This window comes from Lytechinus variegatus, chromosome 1, assembly GCF_018143015.1.
Source record: "Lytechinus variegatus isolate NC3 chromosome 1, Lvar_3.0, whole genome shotgun sequence".
Classification (NCBI taxonomy): domain Eukaryota; kingdom Metazoa; phylum Echinodermata; class Echinoidea; order Temnopleuroida; family Toxopneustidae; genus Lytechinus; species Lytechinus variegatus.
The window spans coordinates 51431942-51453352 of NC_054740.1; the positions used below are offsets into that span (position 1 = coordinate 51431942).

The following is a 21411-nucleotide window of genomic DNA, read 5'->3' on the forward strand; positions in this document are numbered from 1 at the left end:
TAATATTTAATTCAATGAACCTATACTATTGCACCATTTATACTTCGTCTGGAATAAATTTACATTCAAAAGGAAATAACGCAATCCTTTATTCGATTGGAGATTGAATTTTCGAGCTCCGGCTTTGGGTTATTTATGTAATATATGGAATGAAAATAACATACGAGCAATATTTTCCCATAAATAACATATTCGAACATATCACACTGCTCGACTTCAAGCACGCTCATATAAATCAAATGAATGGAGGTAATTGAATTTGTATGCCATGGTATCAAATTTCATAAATTACTTTATTACAATTGAGACTGATGAAGAAAAACAATATTTTATTCAAACTGATCCATATGCCAACTGCGAAATTAGGGAGGGGGGCGTCTACTGTACAATAAATTCGAGCGTATTGGGGATTGACGGGTTTATCCGTGTTTTGGCTTTCGACGTCCGGCACTTTTCCTTTTTATAGCATACCATTTTCACCCTTTTGTATTGACCAGCAGTGAGAAGTCAGTTCGCACGACTTGTTTTCATTTAATATGAGAGTTCTAAGACCCCCATTTCAGGCGTCAGTGTAAAAGACCCCCATTTCATGATAAAAATCGGCCCCGATCACTCACATTCGCAGAGGGCTTTGACCCCCTCGTTTCATAAGCACATTCAGTAAGGGTATGCAGATTTAGGGGCCACACTCTCTTACCCAGTGGCGTAGTGAACCACAAATTTTGAGGGGGCTCGATCTGGCGTATCGCGTATTTTTTTTAATGTTGCGAGCGAGTGATGTAAGCAAAAATTTTGACATTTTTATTACAAAAATACAAGTTTGTGATAGATTTTGACATAATATTCAGAAAATGATGTCATATTTTCATCCTTATCCCTTTCCTTGTCTCTTTTTTTTTGCTTGGTCGTGAAAAAGCACAACCCCCATCTGTAATTCAGTCCCCCTACCCTTTCCAAATCCGAGTGCCCCCCCCCCCCCCCGACTACATCTCTGATCAGCGATTTCAGTGTCTTCACGATGTTCTTGTCGTCTGCTATCCAAACCCGTCACTTGAGCCAATAACGTCCTGAATTGAAACATGTTTAATATATGCTAGTCTTTGTGTGAAGACCCACTTGTTGACTGCAGTTTCAAGGGTTTGAGCCTGCAGACTAGTTTTGTTTCCTTCATCATTGATGTACGCATGACAGGTGTGATGGTCAAGACGACATCGGTAATAAATGTTATGGTCAAGGTGGACATCACTACAATCTTGACCGCCTTTCATCCATATCCCTATATCGCTACTATATCATGTCGGACTTTTATGAGTTTCAAGGAAATCAGTATGGCACCCAAGATGTCAGACCAGTGCAGGGGATTCCTGGGGGCGTTTCATGAAAGGACTTGTCGGACGTTTTATCCGACATGTCCCATTTTATCCGACAGTTACCATAGGAACAGCGCCTCTCAGCCAATCAAAATCATGGAAAGATGTCAGATCTGACAACTTGTCGGATGAAAATATTGATGAAACGCTCCCCAGATCAGACAATCACACCAGCGAAATTGTATGTCAGTGGTGGTAACGTAATAAGCTTTATCGGTCTGGAGTCGGTTTCACCGTAGTCTATAGTTGTAGACTCCATTTGCTGGATTCCTTATTCGCTGTGAACGACCAGAGGCCCGAGGAAAAACAATTCTTGGTTTAAAGGGGAAGTTTACCCTAAATAATTTTTTTGGGTAAAAATAGCAGTAAAATAGTTAAAAATATTGGTGAAGTTGTGAGGAAAATCCGTTAAAGATAAAAAAGGTTTAAATTAGGGATTTGTGACGTCATAAACGAGCAGCTGCCCCATGTGTTATGTAATTGCATGAATTTCATTTTTTAATGGTTTCTGGTGACTTATTTTTTTTCTTTTCATGATCAGGTGTGAAATGATTTGTATATTGACATACAAAATGTACAGTAAAGCACATTTTCAATTATCTGAGAAAATGACATTTCATTGATTTTTCTTTTACCATTCGCTATGGAGGAATGCTGCTCGCATGTCACGTCACAAATCAAATAATAGAAATTCTAATAACTTTTTATTTCCTTGATGGATTTTTCTCAAACCTTCGGCATTTTTAAAATAATTTCTCTGCTATTTTCACAATAAAATTTTTGTCAGGGTGAACTTCCCCTAGAAGTGTTTTCGGGGGTTCTTGTTCTCGGGATCGCGCGTTCACTCGGATTGGTGTACTGTCGGCAAATAAAAAACTCTCAGCAATTTGAGTCTAGAAGAAGACTATTTTCAACGGTATGAATGTAGAATTATTACATTGACCCTTGGCCTAATTATCGTCAATTACAAGGTGTCGGACCCTGATATTGACCATAATTCATCATCAAATCACCTGGTCAGATCATCATCTTGAAGGGAAGTCGGGTCATAACATTGACCGCGATGGACCAATATCATAAAAATAGCAGTTTCACGATGCCACTCGGAACACACGTTGATCCATGGTAATTCCTGACACTAATTGTTACAAGAAACCTCACGCAAAAGCCCCAATCATGACCGGAAACATAATTGCAGAACCATCCTAATCGAAGCCACACCAAGGCCGATAATACCCTTCAAAGAATCTTTATATCAATATCTATCCCAAAATTGAAATTCGCCACCTACGTCATGTATTTGTGGCCCCTTACGCCACTGCTCATGCACGAACATGAAAATCACATGACGTGAAAAGAAAAAAAATGTGTAGCACGCAATGTTCACATTTTCCTCACCTTCAATAAATTGAAATTGACCAGAGTATAAAAGCGAATAATTTCTTCTCGGAGACCCTCAGAATAAAAAACAATTTTTCTCTCTGGGGCATTTTGCGATTTTTTTTTTAATTACTGGAAGCCATTGACACACCAAGCCCCCTTAACTTAAAACTGAGCGATTGATCGTAAAGATATACATTAAGGATTGATTGCATTGATTATTGTGTATGATCAGTCGTAAAACATCAGTCCAACGATCGACCGCTAAGCTTTGTGTTACGCGACAAGGGTTGAAAGTATTGCTGAGTAAGACAGTGCCAGCTGTCAAGTAAAGTTATTGTCAAATCAAGTAAAGCTGTACTGTATCATTTTGATTGCAGCAAGATGAATTGCCCTCCGATGAAAGCAAACTTGGCCCCTAACCAAGCTAAATATTATTCTTAAGTGTAGACCAACAATAAAAAAGAGTTTCAGAGATTAAAAAGGGGGAAAGACTGGGACTTCAAACCCACAGGATTTGCCGTCTGAGATCGAGTCTTACGAAATCTCAAAGTTGTATTGTTGTTACATGTCACTTTCGTAGCAAAACGTAAACATCACCCGACCAAACAACTTTATCCCAAAACAGAGCGACCACAACACCATGAGAGCAGCATCACCTGCAATTCTTTTAGAAATGATCGAGAGAACCAGACATTCTAAAACAAAGAATCGTCCAATTTGTCAGGACTTTTGAGCTCGGCACCATGCTAATAAACCACATTGCCATAATTGGTGACCTTCTCCAAAAATCAGCACGGAGGGTTGACTTTAACCACGCATTTCTGTCAAGTGCATTATACATGTACGTCATAATTTGATTTTTTGGAATAGTCATATTGGGGACGGTTCACCCATCCAGAGTGTCCGAACGGGTAATTATGGCGAGAATTGACAAGGCCTTTTAACACCAGTCTGCAACAGCGGACACCATCAGGACAATCAGTATACGAGAGGCTAAAAATTTCTCCTCGATGTGATGTCAATCTATACAAAGTGCATTATTTCACTGAAACATGAAAATATAAGAAATCATATCTAATTACGTCCAGCCCCCCCCCCCCTCCTAGCACACATACACACACCACTGTACCACCTCCACCTATTACTATGAGAAAGGGGACTGCAATTTCTCACGTATACCTGCACCCTAAAATCTTGTCACTATGCGAGGAAAAACAAACAAAAAACACTGTATAATGTAAGAAAATTTAAGAAAATGTGTTAAAAATAAAACAATGTGTGAAAGTAAGTGTCTGGTGTGTTTGTATATATACATTTGTGTTGCCTCTATATTTACTTTATTTGTGTTCACTTTTCAGTTGTGGATTAAGTATTGTATGTTCGTCATTTCGTGTGAATACTATCTCACCTAGATGATGCATAACTTATCAATACGATAAACGCGTTATTTTCATTCTATTTCAATGAAATCAATATCTTTGTTTTAAATTTCTATATGATTTCTAAGGCCGGGAAAACTTCACGCCATAGCCGCTAAACGAGGGATAGTTTTGTTATATTCTTCCCATGGTTCTGTTGTAAAATGTCCGGATACTACCGGAGAACCGAAGAGAGACTTGTGCAATGATCCGATGATATGTTCATAGGTCGGATATTGTAGCCCTCATGGCACATATTCTTGGATTCTATAAAGTCTGAGAGTTTGTTTTTATTTTTCATTTCTTTTTAATATCATACTGGCGAGTATAAAAAGAACTACTCGGGGAACGTTACCATGGTAATGGGAGATTGTACTGTGAGCAAAGTATGGTAGCCAGTTGCTGATATTCCCTTTTGGGAGGATGATGATAGAAACTCAGTGGTCATGATTTTACTTTTGAATTACAGAAATTTAACATAAATCCTATTCTGTTGTGGTTGGTGACTTCGATTTGCATTCACACGATCTTTGAATGGTTTTGAACTATGAACATTTGAAAACTTGTCGCATACGAAGACGACCAAAGAGAAGATTTTGATAAAATCAACATCATTTTGTTTGAATGTCAGATGCAGAATGTCCCCCTCCGACCCACACTTCTTATAAGTTGTTGGGCACATTTTCTTCAACTCTATTCTACCATGGATCATGAACCCAGAAGGTGACACGACGTTTGCTCCGGCGACAATTGCCCCGGACTTTATTTCGTCTAAGATATAGTGTTAGGGTTATGGTTACAAAAGGGATTTATGGTACACTGCAAAACTCCGGTGTTGATTTAACACCAGCCCGGAATATATATATGTCCACACCAGACAAGTGTTAACACCAGTTTCGTTTTGGTCTAAAACCAGATAGGTGTTTATACAACACCAATTAGTATTAAAACAGCATCGGTTTGATTCCAAACTGGTGTTGTTTCAATACTTCTCTGGTGTGGACATAATAGATTACAGACTGGTGTTAAATCAACACCGGAGTTTTTGGATCATTAGTGTGTGGAATTTACAGCGGAGCAATTGTCGCAGGAGCAAATGTCATCAAGGAACCAAACAAATACATACATACACAAACCTCATGATTTCACCCACTCACTCACTTATTTGTCAACCTTTCATTTCTGAAAACCATGACCTTGCACTATACTTCATGTCAATCATTCGTGAAGATTAGTAACCTCTTGTTTTCTTTCAGTCGTTAGGGTTTGACGTCATGTTTTATTGATGATTCGTGGCGCGAAGAGCGAAAACAAAACATGTTTTTAAGAATTAAAGAAAACAGGTATTCGAGTTTAAGGTTATTTTTATTTGGTCCAATGCCACTTCGTCCAAATGCCAACTATACTATCATTTATTTCGGTCTACCAAGTTCGTCCAATATCCACATGGTCTTAATGCCATTTCGTTACTCACCATTTCGTCTAATAACCAGTTGGTCCAATAGCCATTTAGTCCATATACCATTTGGTCTAACTAGACTAAGTGTTAATTGGGCAAAATGAATAAAAATAAAGGAATACTAGACCAACTGATACGAAATGGTTATAGACGAACTGGTGATTAGACGAAGTGATGATTGGACCATATGGTTATTGGACCAAATGGTTGATAGACGAAATGTTGATGGGCGGAATGGCATTGCACTAGATGAAGGTAGACCATGTGGTGAGTGGCGAATTGGCAATTTACCGACTCAAGATGTTGGGGGGGAGCATGCATGTTTTAAGAATTAATGTAAACAGGTATTCGAGTTTAATGTGGTCGGTCCTGTCACGTTTAATAGGTACGACGGCGTCGAATGATGGGAACTTGTCAAGACCTGACGAAAAAAAAAACGTCCAATAAAAACTCCCTTGTTTGATAGATACTCCACATTTCAATTGGTTGTGATAAGGCAACCGCATTAATTGGGTTCATGCCTTCAATAATGATTTCTGTCATTTTCATTTTTGGACGATACGAACCATGAAGAACAATATTTTCTTATGCTTCTTCCCGTGAATTTTGCGGGATCTTTCCAAAACATGGCAAGGGTATAATTTGGTAAATGCAATTTACGGTTGAAGGGAAGCGAGCGATTGTTATTGTTAAGTCATCACCTAATAAAAGAACGGAAATAATGACTATATTTTTTTCAAACAAAAAATTAATATTTGAACGTGCCTAATGCAGGTAGGCCCCTAAATAAGATGCAAGCTGGGGCTAAACTCAAAACTCCCAAGGGCCTATTCAGAGACGGTCGGTGCTTCGAGCCCGGCCTCAGTGGTGCATGTACCCTTTAAAACTAAGCTGCTTAAGGTGCAAAGTTAAATACAGTAGGCCCTAGTTTGAAAACATCATGAACAGCATTAGAAGGGTTTCAGAAACTCAAACGAATAGTGTTCTTTTTAATAAAAGTGACGAAACATGCTAGATAAAAATGAATAATATTCACGTAACTCTTTATGGATCTAAAAATAACTTTTCGTGTGCATTGTTTTGGCTTGTTTCCAGCATTCGTTCAACGTGGTTGAGGTTTTGAAGAGCAGATCACCTGGTCTTTCCAACGGAGGTCTGAAATGATTCCTGCACAGAAATGTAATAGGCTAAAATGATCCCATCCCACGTTACATTCATTGCGACATTATCAACTTACAGAGATCGCTGATAAAGGAGTAATCTGGGTTTGAATACACCCCCTTCCCTTTCATATTCCAAAGGCATAGTTTGCATGACGCAAACTACGAGCATGAAAGCAATTCAAAGCTATACAGTATTCCTACGCAATGTTTAGCATGTTCAGATTGTTCCCTTGACCATCTGAAATAAAAACGCACCGAAGCAAAGGCAATAACCCTTTTTATTTGTTTGTTTACCGCTTGTTGTTGTTGTTTTTGTTAAATCCTATATCTATCACTGTGTATTTATTATTAAAGGACAAGTCCACCCCAACAAAAACTTGATTTGAATAAAATGAGAAAAATTCAACAAGCAAAACACTGAAAATTTCATCAAAATTTGATATAAAATAAGAAAGTTATGACATTTTAAAGTCTCGCTTAGTTTTAACAAAACAGTTTTATGAACGAGCCAGTTACATCCAAATGAGGGAGTCGATGATGTCACTCACTCACTATTTCTTTTGTTTTTTATTGTTTGAAATATGAAATATTTTGATTTTCTCCTCATTGTCATGTGAAATGAAGTTTCATTCCTCCCTGAACACATGGAATTCCATTATTCTAACATTTTGTGCTTCAGGCAAGGAGGTCCTAATCATCAAATTCGTAAAAATTGAAATATTGTATAATTCAAACAATAAAAAACAAAAAAATAGTGAGTAAGTGACATCATCGACTCTCTCATTTGGATGTAACTGGATCGTTCATTTAACTATTTTTTAAACTAAGCAAAACTTTGAAATGTCATAACTTTCTTATTTTACATCCGATTTTGATGAAATCTTCAGCATTGTGCTTGTCTGATTTTTTTCTATTGATTCAAATCAACATTTTTCTGAGGTGGACTTGACCTTTAAACAGAATATTTCAAGAATGAGACAAGTATGTGTACATTAACTACTGGCTGGCCTACATTCGGAAGAGCCTTTGATGTCTTTAATCATTTTACTATTTGGCGGGTGGTGGAGACAGAATTGTAATTCTAATCCTACAGTATGAAATGCATGTATCCGCCTCTGGCCAGTCCGACGACATAGTTCTTTGGGGGCGAGGCAAAGAACCACGCAAAGAACATGGCATGGGTTCCAATTTCTCTCAGCATCGATCATAGTCATAGCGATGACAGAATGTCGTGTGTTTTTAAGGTCTTATATTCAGATAACGAGAAACGCATAAGAAAATCTGCTTGAGAAGTCGATATGTGAAAGTATAGTTCTTTGGGGTGAGGCAAAAAACCACGCAAAAAACATGGCATGGGTTCCAATTTCTCTCAGCATCGATCATAGCCATCGCGATGACAGAATATCGTGTTTTTAAGGGGGTCTTATATTCAGATAACGAGAAACGCGAAAGAAAATCTGCTTGAGAAGTCGATATGTGAAAGTATAGTTCTTTGGGGTGAGGCAAAAAACCACGCAAAGAACATGGCATGGGATCCAATTTCTCTCAGCATCGATCATAGCCATCGCGATGACAGAATATCGTGTTTTTAAGGGGGTCTTATATTCAGATAACGAGAAACGCGGAAGAAAATCTGCTTGAGAAGCCTATGTGAAAGTTTGAAGCTTACATTAAACATAGTTTAAAGAAATACGTTATCATCATTAGTTTTAAATGTTGTATAATTAGTATGCATTGAACGTCATATTGCCCTCTTAGGTATTGTCATTAAATTGTATAGGGTATTGGTAGTGACGAATCCTCAATTTTGAACAGTAAAAAAAATTAATACTAAATTGCGAAAAAAAAGTCGATCCCCAATTAATACTACTAATAATAATAATATCAACAGTAATAATAACAATGATAAATGATACTAAAACAAATTTCTCTGAATATGTATATATCTTACTATAACTTATAAAAGATCTGATAACAATCTGCCATGTCACAGTTTGATGATGACCCAAGGGAAATTATGGATAGGAGAGAGCCGTCAGAAAATTCATGTAATTTAATAGGTACTTGGGATATTGGAAGAATTATCCATATATTATCCATGGTAATAGCACCTGTCACAACAAACACAGGATAAAACTTGCAATCACACGCAAACCCCCACATTAAACGCAACTTGTATTTCTGAAACCGTGGCAACGGGTCCTATTCAAGAGTTTAAACAGCCATCATCCGTCAATGCTTTGTTCATTGTGATTTAAAAAGGCATGCATCAATATAATTTTCAGCCCGATTGAGAATTTTGGCGAACAAACTAAGAACTCCTTGAACCGTGCTTGAACAAACGCCGAAATCATAGTGTCCTGTAAAATGTAGGCCTATATATAGGACTGTTTTGCATAAAATAGCAGAAATTAAAAAGTTACAGTAATGAAATCGAACTTTTGATCCATTTTTTTTCTATTTTGCTTATTTGACTCGCTTCCCAACGACCCATTAAAATGAACCCACCCCTCCCCTAATATATACAATATTGCCCCCACACCCACTTCTTCCAATCTAAATCCTGTACCACTACGCCACTGCATGAACCCACACAAAATGGAACAACACCTCTGATGCAGGGGCGGATCCAGGATTTTCAAAAAGAGGGGGCATTCTGTACAGGAAAAAAAAATCAAGAGAAAAAAAAGGGTCCTCACTTGCGTATACATATTTTTCTCCTAAAAAAAGAGGACACGGGCCGGGTGTGCCATGTCGGATGCTTTCTGGTTCTGACAGCAAAGTCTGGGGTTATGGATGAGAGAACATCAACAGCCCCGAAGGTACGATGCGATACACGTACGATGCGATACACAAGATCAATCTCAAAGTCAACATGAATATCACTTAGTGATGACATCACTATACTGACAGCTATGTCACAGTCACATCAACGGTAGTCTCCAAGCACAGACTCGTATTTGACAATTCAACCAATAAACAGGTCTAGAGTAAAGACTACACTCCAAAGACTATGTCTGTTGATAGTGCCAGCCACATTACATAGTGAATATAGTCTCACTACTTCAGACTCACATGGTCTACATTTTTATTTAGTCTAATGCCATTCCGTCCATCAACATTTTGTCTAACAACCATTTGGTCCACTGAATATTCACTTCGTACAATCACTAGTTCGTCTATGTCTATTTCGTCTCATAACCAATTTGTCTAATTCTCTTGAATTCATTTCGCATGGGTGAACTAAATGGATATTGGACCAACTGATTATTAGACGAAGTGGTGAGTGGAAAATCATGTTGAAGTGGACGAACTGATGGTAGACGAAATGATAATAGACGAGTTGGTAATTGGAAGAATATAGATTTAGATCAAATGACCATTTGATTTGAAATCGGAAGTCGGTATTGTGCGACTGCTAAAGCATTAAATTGTGTCGCGAATCTGTCACCAATTTTGAAGAAATTTCCCAATATTTCTGTAACTCAATTAAAGAAAGATAAAATCTACTCCTTTATTGTGGCTACACCTTTATCGACGGCTTAATTAGTAATAAAATAAAAGGAGAACTTCAATTATCTTCTTTTTTTTCACCAGGTTCAGAAAAAAGAGGAGCCGAGAAAACTCACGATTAACACTCGATAGATTTCATAGATATTTTTCAGATCAGGGTGATGTAATACAATGTACGCGATTAATCGTACGCTTGAATTTCAAGATTCACTGTCAATGAAGTCAATCGTTAAAAATATGTTGTATGATAGTCGTGCAGAAAGTCAATTTATAGAACTGAATATACAAAACAATTACAAAAAAAGTGTATAGCACGTGACTGTATCCATTTTGTTAGGTGCTCAAGGAGCTCCTATATTACCGCGGCTATACTGGTCTAGATTCCGGTGCTCACAGCTTTTTGAGGAATTACTTCTTGCCGGTAACCTATTTACCTCACCTGGTCAGCGTTTCATGAAGGGACTTTGTCCGACAAGTTCTGTTTTATCCGACAATTACCATAGTAACAGTACCTCTCAGCCAATCAGAATCAAGGAAAGATGTCAGACCTGACAACTTGTCGGACAAAAATCTTGATGAAACGCTCCCCTGTTCTGCAGTAAACCCAGGGGCCCGTTGCAGAAAGAGTTGCAATCAAACGCAACTCAAGAAATCATTCGCAACTTGATTTTCAACCAATCAACAGCGCGCATTTTTGACTTGTGATTAAATTTTTTGACTTGCGTTTAAACGCAACTCTTTCTGCAACGGACCCCTGGGTTGACTGCAGCACAACTTGGGTATATTCCTTGCTGAAGGAAAACATGCCATGGCTGGGAATCGAACTCATTTCCCTCGGATTGAAAGACGGGAGTCTTTAACCACTAGACCACGCCGCCCCCATATATTACCTACAATAATTAAATTGAATGACACTGAGACTGTGTGAATATCTTTATCAACCCAATAAGACATTCTTTACTTTCCAGCCTTTTAACTTAATGCTGCGGATAGGGCAAATCTCCGGGGTAATCAAAGTTAATTTGGCGCGCTTTGAGAAATAATATATTAAATTTTGAGTGGGATATGCGTCACGTCATTACCTTTATCATCCTTTATTACATGCATTTCGAATACTTAAGACATTACCTTTACAGTAGGTTTTTCCGACACCTTTCGGATTTCTGAATATCACGAAAATGAGAGAGAAAATTAGTATATCCCATATGGCATACTTTTATCGCTGCTTCCTGATTTTCGTCTTAACAACAACTGACAATCTATGCTGGCATCAGCTGAAAATCATTTATTGGATTGAATATTTTAATGAATTCATCACACAAATGCGATGGGCCAGATGGCAAGTTTTCAGAATGCACTTTATTTATGATTTTGTGATTTTGATGTATTTAGAAAGTGCACGAATGTTAGAAGTTCACTGCCAAATATTGGATGGGGAGGACTGATTGCTGAGGGGCGCGGCGGCTATACAAAATCTTTCAGGCTGGCAGGAAGTTCAGAAGAGGGAGTTCCCGGTGTTACCCAAGAAAAAAATGGTTGGCTAGACTGTAAATTTTCCGTCTAGTGATCTGAAGGTTTGACTGTTCGATCTCAAACCCTTCAGCTCAAGGGTTATTTACTTATTTATTTATGTATTTATTTATTTGTTTATTTATTTACTGATCTATTTACTTATTCTTTTATTTATTTATTTATGTATTCAGTCATTCACTTATTTATTCTTTATTTATTTATTTATTATCCATCTATTTATTGATTTATTCATTTGTTTTTTCTATTTATTCATCATTATTACTTTTTTGGGGAGGGTATCCTCGTTTCAGGCCAAGTACATAACCCAAACGAACTGGTTACTCGAGGACAAGAGTCATACGCAGAGAAAATGTCCTTCCGTCATACGTAGGGGAGACATGGTAGAGGGACGTATTCTAAATATGCCTCAGTATAGGCCTACCTATGATTGTCAAGAATGCATAATTTACAGTCCCTTGGACGTTGACATCCGGTCATATACATACCAATTTCCCTGTATATCATGTAATGTAAATTCCATAAATTCAAATATCTAATGGAATGTGATGAATAGAAACATTAGTTAATATGGAAGAGATATGGAATGATGCGTCTGAAGATATATCCACTTCGCAATAAAATCCCTTTCAAATTTTTGAGGGCATTGCATTTTGGGGAATTTTATCACACAACATAAAGGACTGCTCGTCAGTTACGTCGCAAAATTGAAATAAAAAAAATCATAACCTCGTTATTCGTTAACGTAATTCAATCAAAGCTTCTCTAATATTAGTGATGTTTTTTGCATATTTTAAAATAAATTTTTTTTTCAGGGTGAATTGCCTCCTTAAAATAACAAAAAAATAGTGAGGGAATAAGGAGACGACCCCATCTGGTTTCCAATCTGCGCTATTATTTGATCTCACATGACATTTAAATACTAATTTAAAAAAGTGTACTGAAATCATAAAAGCCGGTATTTAAATTTCATGATTTTACTGCTGAACGATTACTAACACGACTAACCTGCATAATGCCGTATTGGTACTCCCCCGCCAGGAAGTGCGGGAGGGCGAAGATGACGGACCCGACGCTGTACAACATGGACGCCAGCCCCACCCAGACTGGTTTGCGGCCGCGCTCGCCGAAGTAGCTGACGAACGCGCAGACGATGAGGTTGCTGATGTCGTAGGCGATGACGATGAAGCCGGTCTGGACGCTGGTCAGTCGGAACCGTCGCTCGAGGGTGGTGATGACGACGGGGAGGTAGCCGAGGACCGTCATGTTCTGGAGGAGGCCGAGGAAACAGAGAACGAACAGATAGCCCTTTGGGTTGTTGAATACCTATACATGAGAGAAGAAAATAATTGTAAAATTACTGAATTAATCACAAAGAAAATGTTTGGTGAAAATCGAAAATAGCGAAAAATGTAAATTATGCATGCTCTTGGTCACTTGGTGTGCTGTACTGCCAACTGATGGAAAGATTTGAAATCCAAATGATTCATCCCCCCAAAAAAACTTAAAGGGAAAATAAGCAATAAATGAATGATTGAATAAAAGAATAAATAAATAAATGAATAAATAAATAAATAAAATCATCTAACCAATGTACAAAGGGCGTGTTTTCGACCATTTTAAATTTGTTTGTCCGTGTTATGTTTATATCGGAGGTATACAGCTGTTAGGTCTGTTCAACTCGATGTCTTTATCAGCCATCCCATGGGGTACTACTCCTCTAAAACACGACAGTTCCTTTTAATTTGATCTATCAAGAAATTATCGACGTTCGAGCTTCGAAGCGTCAAACATTTCTACAGATGCATGAAAATCTGCCAGATTTTCTCCACAAAAAGTAAAAATAATGGTATGGTGCATCGATTTGAAGCATAAACTCAGTCGAATTCATGTTTTATCACTTTGTTTTTTGAACAGTTGCCATAGAGTCCGAATTGTCCAGATATATTTCAACAAGGCATCTGGCAGATCCGATAAGCTCCGTTAGAATTCAGGATTGCCTCGTTTTTCTCATATTATTTCAATTTGTCTTTTTGTGTCTTATTTTATCAAGTACTTCACTATTATGGAACGAAACAGGGCGGTGCTACGGGGGAAGGGTGACGTCATCCCTATGATTTCCAAAGCTCGTTTAACGTTTATTTACCCCTGTAATTCAATATTTAAAAAAAAGGCCGAACGGACGTCTCCCCCCCCCCTCCCCCGGAATAATATCATGACGTCGCCCCTGGAACAACGTCAGCATATCATATGCATCAAAGATGATCGTATTAGATATAAACAAGAAAATATGGGTTGCTATAGTCAATATGGATGCCGTGATGCATTACTGTAATGAATAAAAAAAAAATGAGGAGCCATACATGACGTGTTTAGAAAAATTCCCAAAAAGCGAGCGAGCATAAATTTGAAATTTTCAATACAAAATTGAGTGAATATGACATATTATTCAGAAAACAATATCATATCACACCCATTTTCCTTTGGTTTTCTTTCATTTTCTCTTTTTTTTCTTGATCAGGTACACCTGGAGTCACAATCCACCCCACCCCTCTGTATGTACACCCGTAGTGAAATGGATAGCGAGAGCGTCACAGATTTCATCAGCCCATTTGTATCATGGGTATTTATTGCAACAATACTTCAACTTCACATAAATTCCATCATGGAGCTATTACTCGTACCTTTGAGTTTAAACACGCGCCTTCTTGATACTTCTGTTATATATCTTAGTCATGATAGAGTAATAACACATGATAAGAACCTTTCATATTTCATTTCTCATAATGATATATCAATATCAATTTCAGGCATGGAGTTCATAAATTTCAGGGAACGAACATTTGTTGGAAGGTCGCACGAAGGGCTAGAATTTGACATGAAATTGGCGGCAATACAGACAAACAATGCTTGTGGCCTTGTATTGCAGCATTATTGCCAAGGTACAACAATCTCCCTATAGTCTAGTACATTCGTACATCGAACACTTTTTAATAAATTATGATACTGAAATTCAAATGTATTTCATTTCAAAACTATTGTAATTCATACCGCGAGTGAGGTTTTTTACATGAATAAACCACCTTGATTTGAAATAAGATTTTTAATCAAAATGACGAACAACCTTGAATATTTTGATGGATTTTTAAATTAAGTGAATCATTTTGAAGCAGCGTAAATAAACTTTAAGTAGTTTTGGCTATGTCTAACATTTACCAGGGAGTTGAATACCAAAGTTATAACAGAAATAATGTGTAAATGATACAACTAAGAACTTTTCGTTGATTGACAAGGTCAGGGAAATCTACCGCAGATGTAATTCAAAAGTATACTCTTGTTGTTTCTCCAGCATTCAAGTTTTATAATGACGTTATGTGATTATAATAAATGAAAAACTGGGAAACAGATTAGAGGGGTCACTCGAGGATAAAGACAATCAGCCAATGATGGATCGAGCTCACAAACGCCTATCAACCGAGTGTTAATGCCTTGTGTAGAAGAAGTAATGAATCATGATTTCCCATTTTTAAAACTGAATTCAGATTTCAGAGCCATTAACAAATCTGTGATAAACGGTTTGCAGGCATTGCAATCTTGCACTCAGAGGGTTTAAAAAAAAATAAGTTTCAAAATGTAGGTTGAAAGGATTTTCTATAAAACATTGTATATTATTTTAGTCAGCTTGCTTCAATATGTGTGATGAGCAGCCACTACCCTCTAATGAAGTATAGTATTGTCTGTATTGGTACCTTTTCATAATAATACTTTAAAGAATTGATGACATATCATAACAAGTGGAATGCCTCTGGCCGTCTCACCTGCATCATGCGATTCAGCATAGCAGCAGTGCTGACTTTGAAAACTACTATCACTCGCACAAGATGTTCAGTGATACTTGGTTACTCTTATTTCTATGTTTTATGAACTAGACCAATACACTTACAGAGATAGGATGGTAATTCAATGTGGCCAAAATTCATTGACCTGACATGACTTTTGACCTTGATCATGTGACCTGAAACTCGCACAGGATATTCAGTGATACTTGATTACTCTTATGTCCAAGTTTCAAAGTCAGATCAATAAACTTGCAAAGTTATGATTGTAATTCAACAGATACCCCCATTATGGCCAAAGTTCATTGACCTTTGACCTTGATCATGTGACCTTAAATGCGCACAGGATGTTCAGTGATACTTGATTACTCTTATGTCCAAGTTTTATGAACTAGACCAACATACTTTCAAAGTTATGATGGTAATTCAACAAATACCCCCGATTCGGCCAAAGTTCATTGACCCTAAATGACCTTTGACCTTGATCATGTGACCTGAAACTTGCACAGGATGTTCAGTGATACTTAATTACTATCATGTCCAAGTATCATGAATCAGATCAAAAACTTTTAAGTTTTTATTGTAATTCAACAGATACCCACAATCGGCCAAAGTTTATTGACCCTAAATGACCTTTGACCTAAGTCATGTGACGTGAAACTCATGCAGGATGTTTGGTGATACTTGATTAACCTTTTTTTCAAGTTTAATGAACTAGGCCCATATATTTTCTAAGTTATGATGACATTTCAAAAACTTAAACTCAGGTTAAAATTTTGATGTTGATTCCCCCAACATGGTCTAAGTTCATTGACCCTAAATGAACTTTGACCTTGGTCATGTGACATGAAACTATAATACAATGTTCAGTAATACTTGATTAATCTTATGGCAAAGTTTCATGAACTAGGTCCATATACTTATGATGTCATTTCAAAAACTTAACCTTAGGTTAAGATGTTGACGCCGCCGCCGCCGTCGGAAAAGCGGCGCCTATAGTCTCACTCTGCTATGCAGGTGAAACAAAAAGTTAGCCCACCTGTAATATTCAAATCAAATAAGTAATTGTAGCCTGCAATGACTGCATCATCATATTCATTTCAAGACGCCTTTTCGTGACGATGGACGCTGATGGGACGAAAAGATGCGTATATTTATTATATGTACCAATTCTTTTTCTTGGGTGATTTTCATCACAACTTATTTACAATTTATATTCAATTTCATCTATCATGCATACACTGATATCCTCGTAAAAAATAGTATTTCAATTATGGTCTCGAGAAGCAGCAGCGCCCCCAGATCGCCCTTGACATTATACATAGGCCTACATCCCCCCCCCACCTCTTCTTCCATCATCGTTTTATCCCTGTATGAAACCACTCGAATTTATATGACAACAATCTGTGACGCTTCTCTTTGTTGATGTTGGTCAGATACTGATCAGAGCTTGGATACCGACCGAAGAGCTCGGGGTCGGTAAAGTTGAGATGTTGTTGTATTGGGCAATTTGGGGTTATGGACCCAGCATCAACATAGCTTGTTTGTAAGGTCAACCAATTCCTCCAAGGTCAACCCATCTTCATGATCTTGTTCACTTTCATATCCGCCCTCCTGTCCACGATGCAGGCAGCCCGATTGACATTTTTTCAAGTCCTGAGATGGATCCTATATAGGGCATACGGTCTATACTGGATACAGGCTACATTAAAGGGGAAGTTCACCCTGAAGAAAAGTTTGTTGTAAAAATAGCAGAAAAAATAATAAAAAATATTGGTGAAGGTTTGAGGAAAATCCGTTAAAGATTAAGAAAGTTATTAGAATTCAAAGTTTTGGATTTGTGACGTCATATGCGAGCAGCATTCCTACATAGCGAATGGTAAAAAATCAATGAATTTCAAATTTTGTACGGTTCCTGATAACTTTATTTTGTTTTCTATTTATGATCGGGTGTGAAATGATTTGTCTATTGATATACAAAAGGCACAGTAAAAAACATTTTCAATTTTCTGAGAAAATGACATTTCATATATTTTTTACCATTCGCCTTGTAGGAATGCTGCTCGCATATGACGTCACAAATTCAAAACTTTGAATTCTAATAACTTTCTTAATAATTGACGGATTTTCCTCAAACCTTCACCAATATTTTTTATTATTTTTTCTGCTATTTTTACAACAAACTTTTCTTCAGGGTGAACTTCCCCTTTAACGTGGTAGCGGGAAGATGTGTCGTGGTTTTGGCCCCGGTCTGGCTCTAGCCTTTCAGTCAGAGGGAAGTGGGTTCGATTCCCTTTTTTCCGAAAGGGGGGGGGGTAAGATGTATTAAAATAACGGAAAATCAAAAGCGAGAGAAAGAGGGGGGGGGAGATAGAGAGAGAGAGAGAGAATCGACCGAGTTTGTCACGGGGGTGCGTTTGCTTTTTCCGAAGTAAAATAAAATTATTAAAATACTATACGCGTGCACTTTTGTGAAAGTTTTAAGTAAAAATCTGTCGAACTAAAATTTCAAAATTTCTGGTAAAAACTTCAAATTTTTGCTTTTTCGCCCATTGCATCACAAAAAAGGAAATTCTGCACGATTTTTGTTTTCCTTTTTTTTTTGGGGGGGGGAGATGTTTCACTATGCTGTTTATCCGAAGCGTGCTTTCTTCATAAAGGGAGGCCCTTGCTAATGGACAGTTTGGGCGGGAATAATGAGACATAAATCAAAAACACCCCACATAATTCATCGTGGTATTAGACTATTTCCTTCTTTGTTTCCATACTAATCTGTTTACACGATGGAGACCGAACTCTCCCTAGTTTTTATTTCAAGTTCGTGTCAATTGTGACTAGGAAAATCGAGCAGTAAAATTGAATAGGTTGTAAAATCCAATATGCAACAGCTCTATTCCAAGGAGAATATTCCTCTGGGGGGAGGCAAATTGACATTTTAACCTGTGATTTCCTATTTTTGTTAAGAAAAAAATATGCAGTATTGAATTGGAAGCTTAAGAATGTTTCTATTTCTGGAAATTTCTTAGGAATTTATTCATTTTTCTTGGCTCTCATAGTTGGCAGGAATGTCAAAAGCATGATCATAATTTATATTTCTCTTTTTGTGCTCTTTACAAGTTTACATTCACACCGTGTTTTTTTTAAAGGGATAAACAATTGCACCGAAACAAAATCTCATTTCCAAAGAAGAACTTAAAGCCATTATCCTAAACTTCAGAGTGTAATTTGATAGTCAAATTTTAATAGAAAGTATCATTTCAAGACGTTTAGATCATAATACCATGTATTGAGATGGCAGTTTCTCCGTGAACCTTGAAAGAATTAGAACAAAGGTATAAAGTAGACATTAGTTAATGTAAGAAGGTAGATAGAATGTTGACCCGTCTAAGCCTACATGCTATATAGGCTTTCTCATTAATCTTTGTACAAAATAGAGTAGACCCCCTCCCCGAGAATGATTTAATGAAATTGTTAAAATGAAATGTATTGAATACAGTGCTATAAAAATACAGGGCCTAGGCCTAATATGTGATACATAATATGTATCACACATGCATAAGATTGCAAAATACGTAAAAATGAAACAAATGTGAATGCGCTTTGTGTCTTCTTGATTATTTGCCTTTTCCCCATTATATTTCATAATGATCTACTTGATTTTCTGTTATGGTATCATGTTGTTTGTATTGTACACTATCATGAGAGCGGGCATTGCCAGACAACTTCGCACAGGTTTCTCCCGCTTTGTATAAACCACGGACCTTCCATCCGTGGTCCCATGTTATCATAGATAGGTCAGAAATTTTGCTTGCTTGCTTGCTTCGCTCGCAGCTTTAATTAAAAGAAATAAAATGTTGCCCCATATGCCACGTGTCTGCCCCCCTCAAAATTTCTGGCTCATTACGCCACTGAATAAACCAAGGAAGGGTGGACATGGTGGAATTAGAATCATATTTTGAAGAAGACCGCCCAGGAATATTGGGCCTCACCCATCCTTTCAAAAGATGAATGGATGAAATATGATCATATAGATTCCGAAGTTAACCGACAGCTTCCGATTCGAGTATCCCCCATATCCTGCGTAATCTAAAGCGGAACCATTTTGTGACGAATGAGCAACATGGCATACAGAACCAAGGTCTTCTTAAAATAATTCCATATCTGACTGAAGATCTTTTGTTATGGTAACCTATGCGTTGTTACTCATTCACGCATGAAAACTATGATGATGTTCATGGATAACAAAGCACTCGGAAGAAATAAAAATCTAAAAGGTATGTGAAACTGACAAATTCATTTAATGACTTTGGAAGAAGAATACAACACTATATGGAATAAATTTAGGTGCAAAAATAAATTCAAATAATTTATTAAACAAAATTACGGACAAAACTTGAAAGAGGGGCGGCATTATAGTGATATTTTGATAAAGGGGCAGGGCGACTTACAGGTGAAGTCTTTTTTTTTCCAAAACCACTTTAATCATGTTAATTCCACATTCCATTGAAAAACAAAAAAATACCTGAAAAGATACCTTTTTATCGTCCCTTCATCATGTTCATTGCAACAGTATATCATATAAGTGCTATCGTTCAACTTTCAGTTGAGTCTCGTTAACAAAATTCATGAAGAATAATAAAATCTTGCTTAATTATTACTATTCTTTACAACTTTTCACAACTTTGGGAACATGGGCGGATCAAGATTTGACAAGAACAAAACAAAAATTACAAAAAAGGGGGTTTTCGGGGGCGGCATCGCAATCCCTTTAACTTCTCCTACCGTACTTCTGTATATTCCTATAAATGTATTTTGTTGTTCAGATTGGTCAATCCACAACAAAATGTTACGTAATAAGATTCCTCAAGGATAGATGGGTAGCCTAGCTGCGGAAACGGACGTTGGTTCTAGATAGGTGCCACCGACCAGGGCCCCCATAACTCCTGAACTACTGAAGGAGAGGAAGTTATCATGGCAAGGTAGCTGTCGTTGATCAATTGATAATACCATCTTGGCATTGAACCAACATATACTCCCCAACAATTAGAGAAAGGTGTAGGGAGGGAGGGAGGGGGTGCGATCGGCCAAAGGTCGCGACGTAATCGTAAATGTTGCATTTTCAATTGGTACCACTGGCTTACAAATGGCCTTGGGGGTAACCCCCCCCCCAAAAAAAAAAAAAAGTTCCATAACCAAGAAAAAAATAAGATGGGATATCACTTTTTTAATTTTTATGCCAAAATCTTTTCCCAAAATGAGATTCTCAGTTTAATACGATCACAATTTTTGCTCGCTCACTTCGCATGTTAAAAAAGATATTGTCACAGGGCCAATGTTACCCCCCCCCTCAATTTTTTTTTTTTTTTTTGCTCTTAACGCCACTGATTTGCTCTGTTGCGATTTATACCTCTTTGATGAGACAAATAATAATTCTAAAACTAAAATTGAATGAAAATGAGGGGGGGGGGTTATTACAGGTCAAGAATTATCACATATCGCAACCGGAGTGGGGAAGTACCGTAATGAGACAAACACATTTTATGGGGCCATACATGGCCTGTGGGGCAAAATTAATATAAAAAATATCCGAGTGAGTGAAGCCAACAAACAGAAATAAATTTCAATAAAAAATCCTTTTTTTTATATAAATAGATTTTAATATGAACTTTAGAAAATAGTATCTTTATTTTACATTTTTTCTTTCCTTTTTGTGGCTGATTTTTTTTTCCTTCCTAGTCG

The 21411-nt window shown here is 37.3% G+C and overlaps 1 protein-coding gene across 3 annotated transcripts in view; it reads right to left on the reverse strand.

The window, feature by feature from the left end:
• The window catches only part of LOC121416053 (solute carrier organic anion transporter family member 4A1-like), a 77373-nt gene that overhangs the window by 20980 nt on the left and 34982 nt on the right, over positions 1-21411 (reverse strand). For all 3 annotated transcript variants that reach the window (XM_041609503.1, XM_041609496.1, XM_041609510.1), the window contains exon 3: positions 12845-13162. In XM_041609503.1, the coding sequence (XP_041465437.1) occupies positions 12845-13162 (318 nt within the window). The remainder of the gene's footprint in view (positions 1-12844; positions 13163-21411) is intronic.